General features: G+C 47.0%; 1 protein-coding gene across 3 annotated transcripts; it reads right to left on the reverse strand.

The window, feature by feature from the left end:
* Positions 1-918: 918 nt before the first annotated feature.
* LOC145523407 (serum amyloid A protein) lies at positions 919-3,930 on the reverse strand. 3 transcript variants are annotated; one of them, XM_081533641.1, is made up of 3 exons: positions 3,846-3,930; positions 1,612-1,750; positions 919-1,097 (listed from the first exon to the last, which is right to left on the reverse strand). In XM_081533641.1, exons 1-3 carry the CDS (start codon positions 3,928-3,930, stop codon positions 1,046-1,048), a joined length of 276 nt encoding a protein of 91 aa, XP_081389767.1. In that variant the 3' UTR covers positions 919-1,045. The 3 variants fall into 3 exon arrangements, with proteins under 3 accessions (XP_081389767.1, XP_081389766.1, XP_081389765.1); XM_081533640.1 differs by having other exon boundaries at positions 919-1,202; XM_081533639.1 differs by having other exon boundaries at positions 919-1,211.
* Between the last annotated feature and the right edge of the window lie 4,515 nt (positions 3,931-8,445).

Here is an 8,445-nt window from a genome sequence, read left to right on the forward strand (position 1 = left end):
GTGAGTTTGCAGGAAACCCCAGCTGCATGCCAGGCAAGTTCAACTGCACCCCTGAGCAGCTCCATACTTCATGGGTACTTCAGTGGGGGACGTCTTGCTTGTCAGCTTTGTCCTGGGACACCCAGCAATCTTTATCAGCCTTCCCATGGGCTACAGCCTTCCCAGAAAGATCAAAACTTCAGCTTACTGTATTTCTTAATCCCTTAGTAGTTAATCCTGCTGCTGCTGCTGCTATAACCAAGTAATAATACCTCATATGAAAATTTCCCTTTATAAATCACTAACTGGTTTCTGGACGCTCACTTACAGAAGTAGACTCCTCTGTCCTGCTCTCTCCCTACTATCATTTCTGCAAGTGAGCTAGTTAAAATAAGAGGCTATGAGGAAACAGTCACAAGTGAGGAGGCCCTACGTCTTCATTTTGGCTTCAAATAAGGCAAAAAAAAAAAATAGACTGGCAGGAAACAGTGTTGGAGGCAGTTCTGGATGGCACAGAAAGAAACTGGCTCATAACTAGATTTCTAAGAGTTGCTGAGAAATGAACAGGAGATCAAGGAACAAATTTCTGGAGTAGGATTCCACCGTCCCTCCTCCTGTGACTGTGTTCCCTGACCCCACACAGAGAGCACCAGGGACAAGCTAGGGGACTAGACCTGGGGCAGAGAAGGTGACAGGACACAACTGCAGGGAGTGAGAAGGCCTGACAGAGAAGGGCCTGGAAATGGCCCCAGTGTAACAGAGGGGCCTGGAGAGGGAGCGGGTCTGATTAGGGAAGGCTGGAGAGGGGGTCTGTCCTGAATGATGCTGAGATTGTGTCTGAGAAGCAAACACACAGCCACAGGCTCAGCCTTCACGTGGGTGTCCTGCCATCAGTCCTGGAAATAACAGGCTGTCCTTATACCAAAGAATGACACACGGTTCTCAATATTCCATCTCGTAAGCATTTATTAGATCTGCTGCCTTCTGTGGACAGAGAACTCTCTAGGTCAGTGTCCCTGCCCTTGGGGACTCACAGCCCTGTCTCCTGAGCAGACAGAGACGCAGCTCAGTACTTGTCAGGCAGGCCAGCAGGTCTGAAGTGGTTGGGGTCTTTGCCGCTCCGGCCCCATTCGTTGGCAAACTGGTCGGCCTTCGAGTCCTCTCGTACCTGCTCCCTGGTCATACTCTTAAGTAGAGGGTCTGTGATTCCCTGAATAGTTTCTCTGGCGTTACTGGAAAGGAGGAGGGCAGGGAGGGGGTTAATCCAGGACTATGAGCCACAGCCCCACCCTCCCCATCTCTCCTCTTTCCAAGGGATCAGTGACTCTGAGAGGAGCCAAGGAAACAGGGGCTACAACCCTGTGGTTCCCAGGCACTACCACCTCAGCCCTGCAAGTCCCCTGATGTTGGGTAAACAGCACCCATAGAGGGAGGGTGGAGAGTCGCCTGTCTCACCAGCCTTGCTCTGCTCCTCAGCCTCTCAGCCCTCACACTGGGCACAGAGCAGGAGGGTATTTAATACTAGGAGGGGCCACAGCCCTACAGGAAAGTTCTCCAGGGCTTGGCCCCTCCAGGTTGTCCAAGGCAGCCAAGCTCTGCTCAACCATCTCTGCAACCCAGGGGCCCCGGTACCTGATCACTTTAGCAGCCCAGACACCCCCTGGTCCCCGTTGGGCAGCGTCATAGTTTCCCCGGGCATGGAAGTATTTGTCTGCGCCTATGTAGTTGGCTTCTCTCATGTCAGAGTAGGCTCTCCACATGTCTTTAGCCCCTGGAAAGCAAAGCACGTGGAGTAAGGATTACCAGGTGGAGAGAAAACTGTGACACAGCTTACAGAAGAATCAAGGGAGGAAAAATATTCTACTGACTCAGTTTCAGCCTGTGGTCATAGCACCACAGATGCTATAGGGTGAGAAGAGCGTTCCTTATGCCCAGTTGCCTGCTCGTGGTACTGGAATGAGAGTCATTGGGGTGGGGTGGGGGGGCTACAGCTGTGGGACGTGTTTGTCTGACCCCTGTGATGCTTTCTCTGTGCTGCATCTCAGTGAGGGCTATATCTGATCTGTTTAAGGGCAGAGGGAGTTATTACAGGACAGGATTCCTCAACAGCATTCTACTGAAATTTGAGACCAGGTACATTGTTGTTGTTCAGGGCTGTCCTGGATATTATAACATGTCTAGCAGCATCCTTGACCTCTCAAACTATTCCCCAGTATGACAACCGAAAATGCCCCCAAACATCACCAAACGTCTCCAGGACACAAGGTTGCCCTGGGTCCAGAACCACTGTTGCAGAGGAAGCTGCATATGATAAGCTCTGGGGCACGTGGGTGAGTGAGGAGGTGACATGGGAGACAGATTCTGAGAAAGCGGCAGACATACAGCTCCTCTGCTCTGATGCCTAAGAAATGTATTCCTGCCTCAGGAAAGGATCAGTTGTGGCTTGATTCCCCTGCTTGTTAGGTGAGTGAACGGAATCCTGAGAACTTTCTAGTGGACGGTACTGATGATGTGGGCTGCTTGAAGAAGTGGGTCTTTTCCTCAGCCTGGCTGCACTTTCCAATAATCTGGGGAGATACTGAAAATCCCCTGAGGCCTCACAGCCCAGGCCAATCACCTTCCCGTCTCTGGGCTGGTCTCAGGCAGCAATAGTTTTCATGGCTCCCCAGGTGACTCCAAACTGCAGCCAAGATTGATCAGCCCCCGGCTTTAGGAAGTGGTGCTGGGAGAAGGCTGCTCGGTGAGAGCCTTGGCCTCAAGGGCAGCGGGGTTCCCACCTCTGTCCTGCCTCCTGCTGACGGGCACTCAGTCCCTGGGCGACGGACTCGGCTGCTCTAAGCCTCGGTTTTCTCCCCTTCAGGTGGAGGAAGATGCCCCCTCACAGAGGTGTTCTGCAGGTAAGTAGGTGACCAACTGTCCCAGCTTGACCAGAACTGCCCCTGTCTTCCTGGAACTGCCCCAGTCAGTGCTGCTAGTGTCGTGGAAAACTCCCCAGCCCTGGGCAGAGTAGGAGAGTGCTGCTGCTGCTGCTGCTGTTGCTAAGTCGCTTCAGTCGTGTCCGACTCTGTGCGACCCCATAGACGGCAGCCCACCAGGCTCTGCCATCCCTGGGATTCTCCAGGCAAGAATACTGGAGTGGGTTGCCATTTCCTTCTCCAGTGCATGAAAGGGAAAAGCAAAAGTGAAGTAGCTCAGTCGTGTCCGACTCTTAGTGACCCCATGGACTGAAGCCTTCCAGGCTCCTCCATCCATGGGATTTTCCAGGCAAAAGAGTACTGGAGTAGGAGAGTGGGTCCCTCTAAACTGCGTTAAGAGCTGAGTTCCTTGTGGAGGCTTTCATATGCTATTAGGTTCCCACACACATGCACACACCTTTTTTTTTTGTCAGTTTAAAGGCTAGGAAAGGGTAGGAAACAGACTAAAGCAGGGACAGTGTCACTGAGTATAGGAAGCACAAGCAAGGTGCTCGGAAGGTCTCTGAATTTTCCAACTAGGAAATGGAAGGACGAGAAGAAGGGAGGGAGGGAGGAGTAGGGGTGGAGGGACAGGAGAGGAGAACATGGATTACACACATGCTTTCACCCTACTTCATGCAGTTGGTCTGAGGGAAATTTCATTCCATTTCAGACTTGTTTTGTGTCTTCCACTCAAACTGCTATTTCAGCTGGAAATGATGCTTGTTCTTTCTCTAGTACCTGATGGACATAAATCCTGTGCTTTCCAATCTGTCTGAAAATACTCCCCTAACACCTGGCACATTCTACCACATAGGGCAACATCTCCTAGGACAGCAGCTCCAACTCTCAGGGGTGTTTAGGGTGAAGTCTAGAGGCCCAAGGATACCATCGCCCCTCCATTGGCCTTACCTGCATAAGCCTCACCAAGGAAGGAAAGTATGCTGTGGACTCCCAGCACCAAGGAGCAGAGAATGAGGCCTGTGAAGAGCTTCATTGTGCTGAAAGGAAAGGAGAGGGTCAGGGAGACACGGACAAGCCTTGCACCCTTCTCTGCTTTGGGGTTTGTATGTCGAGGAGAGACTGGGTGTTCATTTCCAGTGGACTCTCAGTGGTCCTACTAGGAAACACTGCAGTAGGACCTCACTCACAGCCTCAAGCCCTCAATTCTGAACCCACCGACCTTGAACCCAAGGCTCTCTAAGAGGTCACCCAGATGGCTTTGGTGGAAGAAGAGGACAGTTGGGTCCAAGCAGTGTCTTACTAAAGCAGCCTGTTGTTAATCTAAAAGCATTTCCCATGCACCACTCAGCCAGCACTGACCGCATATAGGAGAAATAGAAATCAGAAAAATTATGTTTTAAAGCAAATGTTTTCAAAGAAATGGCTCCTTGAAGTGGTTCCTCACCTGATCCCCAGTGGAGCAAAGTGGGTGGTCCCTTCCTGCTGCGGAAAGGTGGCTGTATTTATACTGAGCCATCCCTGGTGGGGTCATAGGGTGAGGAGAACAGCTGTTCTGGTGCCCGGGAAGAGTCCCTGTAGGTCATTTCTCCTACATATCTGCAAAGGGTGACTTACTGGACATCGATGACTGTTCTCATCCACAGGTCATTTCCCTGGTTGTGTAATCCTGAGGAAATAAGCAGTTCTGATCTGCCTGGTGTCTGCTGTCAGGGGTAGAAGGGCTGAGGCAGGGTCATCTGGGCTATGGAGATGAAGGGTGTGGAGCTCCAGGATGGAGGCCCCCTGGAGGTTGGAAGATGTGTGATTGAAGGATGCTCTTCCAGCCTAGACCTTGGTATTTTCCTGGTCATTCCCTCAGGATGGTCCCTGCTGAGCCAGACAGCAGATGTGTCAGAAATTAAATCCTTTGAGCTCATGTCCAAAGCCCTTGCACTTCAAAACCGACAGACCAGCCCCACTGAATTGCATGGGTGGTGGAGGCTCCTTCCACCACCCTGAGTGGCTGTGCTGAGCTCTCAGCTCCAAGGCGATCGAAAGCCCTCTCAGCCTCGAAGGCAAGAGGTATATTATCTAAGCTGGATCCTGAGAGAGGGGCAATCCTGGTAGAGAGGAGTTTGTGCTTCCCCAAGCCAATCCTGGAGATGCCTCAGAGTGGGAGTGAGAGTGTTTGGTGCAAGGGGCTAGTGTGTAATCTCTAAGAAACCCATAACAGGACACAGAGGGAGGTAACAGCTGTTATGGAATATGGGAGCCCAACGGGGAAGTGCCAGGCTCCCTGTCTGGGGTTGGTGAAGGACAGCTCTTTGCTGTATTTTCCCAGCTGGGGCTTGGGGTGTCACCGTCTGCCCTCTTGTCACTGTGAGTCAAAAATATCAGCAGTGTCATCCTGGCCAATGAGGCCTGTATGTGTGTGAACAGAGCCTTTAGCTCTCAAGAGAAAATGTTGCTTCTTCCTCATCCTTACCAGAAACATTCTCTAAAGAGAATCCTGGAGACTGTAGTTCAGTCAAGTTGACATTGTTCTATGTTGTCTAAAGACAGAGCAAACAAACAAACAAAAAAGGCTGATTCTCTGCCTGAAACCAAAGGAAGCTGATTCTTTTTTCCTTTGCTGGATTTCTTTGAACTGGCCAGCAAGTACTACCTTTTTTGACTCTCAGCTCTCTGCCCGTTTAGTTAAATGTTATCTCATCATTGTTTGCTAATATAAGTGAAAGACAGAGTCTCAGACTTGGTTTGAATTAAAAAAATCTAGCATCTGGGAGAAGAGAGACATGCCAAGATTTTCTTTTGACTTCACAGAGCTTTCTTGTATGTATTTATACCACTTAGGACCGAAGACTGTCAATGACATCCATAATGACATAGTTATCAGGGCAACAAATCATCAGTTAAGACAACGCAACTGATGTCTCTTTTGGAGATTAAAAAGTAGAGGAAATGCAAACAACTTAAAAGCCCGGTTGCCTTATGTGACTATTTTTAAAAATCCCTTCCAAGGACCGATTTAAACTTAAAAGAAACCATGTCCGTCTCATCACATTTGTACCTGTAGTGCTTATCACGCTCTTTGGTGAATAACCAGCACTCTTTCATGACTTTATTCATTCTACAGGTACTTGCTGAGCTGTTCCTATACATGCTGGATGTCTCTAGCTCCATAGTGTTTATATTATAGTCATCAGTAAATAAGTATATAACACAAATAGTGACATCCTCATTATTTAAATCGAATCCTTCCCTGACAGTATGTTGGTTGGAAAACAGTAGTTTTTGGAGGATCAGGGGTAGAAAAATTTTGAATATCAATTATTTTAATCATTTTACAAGAGAAAAAATATTAATATTTTAAATAAATAAAAATTAACTAAAAATAGCTTATTTTTACAGGTAATGTCAGAAATATTTGAAAATCTATTTAACAATCTATCAAGGATACTTATACAATATAAAACAAAACAGCAGTTGCCTAATTATTTAAAAATTAAATAGCCCATTAGTGGGTGTCTTGTGTGAAATCTACACTAATACTTTAGAAAGTCGGACATGAATTCTGTTTTCTTTCGTATTGCAACAAATATGCCTATAAATTGTAAAAATTAAAAAATTTGTTAAAGATAATATAAATAATTTTGCATAATAAAGTATACAGGAATGTTGGTGACAGAATAAGTGAAAAAAATACACATCTAAGATTCACCTCTGTCCAAATTCAAGGAGAGGGTGACAGTCTTTCTACCTGCACTGGAAATTCTGTATACAGATGGTTGTAAACAATGGTCTGAAGTTATAGATGATGCGATTATTGCACACACAGGCATGTCAAATGGATGTCTGTTTATATTGCCTTCACTTTCTATCACCCTGATAATATGAGACTATGTTTGTAGTAAAATTTTTGAATGGATATTAATGTTTAGTGTGACTTGATCACTCACTGGAAATGGGTGTCACTGTTTCCTTCAGGATCTAAACCTAAGTTTGGCCTTAGGTAGTGATATGAACCAGAGAAGGCAATGGCACCCCACTCCAGTACTCTTGCCTGGAGAATCCCAGGGACGGCGGAGCCTGGTGGGCTGCCATCTATGGGGTCGCACAGAGTCGGACACGACCGAAGCGACTTCACAGCTGCAGCAGCAGCAGTGATGTGAACACACACCACACACATTACATGCAGAAGAGACAGCCAGGTATCTGGGAATAAACGCAGGTAGGTCAGTGTGTTCAATGGTGGAAGCTTGTGGAAGTTTATTTCCAATCACTTCCATTTTTCAGTGAAATAGGGAGCAAAGTCATCAACTAAGAGGAGGATGGAGGAGGAGGTATTGAAAGTTTCAGGATAGAAGTGAAAAATTATCGTCTAGGAGACAGCACAGGGAATGAGCTAGAAAGTGTAGTGGATTGCAAGGCAGCTCGAGGTTAATGACCATGAATTGAAAGTGAGACTTGTCACCGTGGTTGTGTTTTTCTCTGATCACATTCAGTTGCCAAAGTACAGACCTGAAATAAGTGGGGAATTGGATATCACCACTCATTAAATACTTGCTGAGTTACTAAATGAATTAATGCATGCAAATGTCAAAGGAGGAATCATTTGAAGATGAGGGAGTGGGCCTTGCTGGTGGTCCAGGGGTTAAGACTCCATGTTTCCACTGCAGGGGGGCATGGGTTCAATCTCTGGTTGGGGAACTAAGGTCCCACATGCATGATCAAAAAATAAAATAAAGATTAGGGAGGGTTAAAAGATAGAGGGAGAGAGTTAAAAAGGGAAGGTAACTGCAAGTGAAAGATGGGCATAATATATATGCCAAGGTCCAAGACTCCATTAGGACCACTAAGGATGTGGTTGCCCTGGTGTAGTAGAAGCAGATCTTTTTCTGATAATGAAAGGAAAGGAGAGAGGATGAGGAAGATGTATTTTGAGATGGAGGACAGAGAACTGAGGAAAACCAGGATCACCTGTCCTTTACCGGTCACTCATCACTCTCTGCCTATTTGCATTTCTGAGTTTGGCAGCACAGTGCACAAAACCTAGGGGTGGGAACCTAGGTCTGGCTTACTGACAATCTGCTGTATCTCTAACACCTACTGCAGCACCACCCCCATAACAAGTTGTTTTTTATTGACTGAATCAATGAGTTTATGAAAGAGGAGACTGATAGAGGTCATGTGAAGGTGGAGTTTGGAAGTTAGGAAGAATGGAAAAGCTTTGAAACAATGATACACATGGTATAGGGTCAGTCATTTAGAGATGAATATGGACATTGTTTATAGGTAGTGAAATCCCAGCCTACCTGAATGGCTGAACTTACTGTCACATATATCCAGAAAGCAAACACCTCTCCAGCTTCATCCTATTATTCTTCACCATCAACTGGATTATGTGATGAATCCCTAACTGGCTTCCACATTTCCACCCTTGTTCCCCAATATAGCAACCAGAGTTAAAATACAAGACAAGTCATGTCTCTCTCTGCTCAAGAGGATCTCGGTTTTACCCATAGCTGAAGCCAAAGCCCTGCGATGGCTTTCTGCTCTGTCTCACTCA

Source organism: Giraffa tippelskirchi, chromosome 10 (assembly GCF_054371585.1).
Source record: "Giraffa tippelskirchi isolate mGirTip1 chromosome 10, T2T-mGirTip1v1.2.pri, whole genome shotgun sequence".
NCBI classification, from domain to species: domain Eukaryota; kingdom Metazoa; phylum Chordata; class Mammalia; order Artiodactyla; family Giraffidae; genus Giraffa; species Giraffa tippelskirchi.

Bases quoted from the DNA above. Each gene is read 5' to 3' on its own strand.
- LOC145523407 (XM_081533639.1), bottom strand. From the start codon at position 3,930: ATGAAGCTCTTCACAGGCCTCATTCTCTGCTCCTTGGTGCTGGGAGTC. The intron at 1,751-3,845 runs GTAAGGCCAATG...TTTGCTTTCCAG, and splicing joins CCTTGGTGAGGCTTATGCAG to GGGCTAAAGACATGTGGAGA. The intron at 1,212-1,611 runs GTACCGGGGCCC...CCTCCTTTCCAG, and splicing joins TGGGCTGCTAAAGTGATCAG to TAACGCCAGAGAAACTATTC.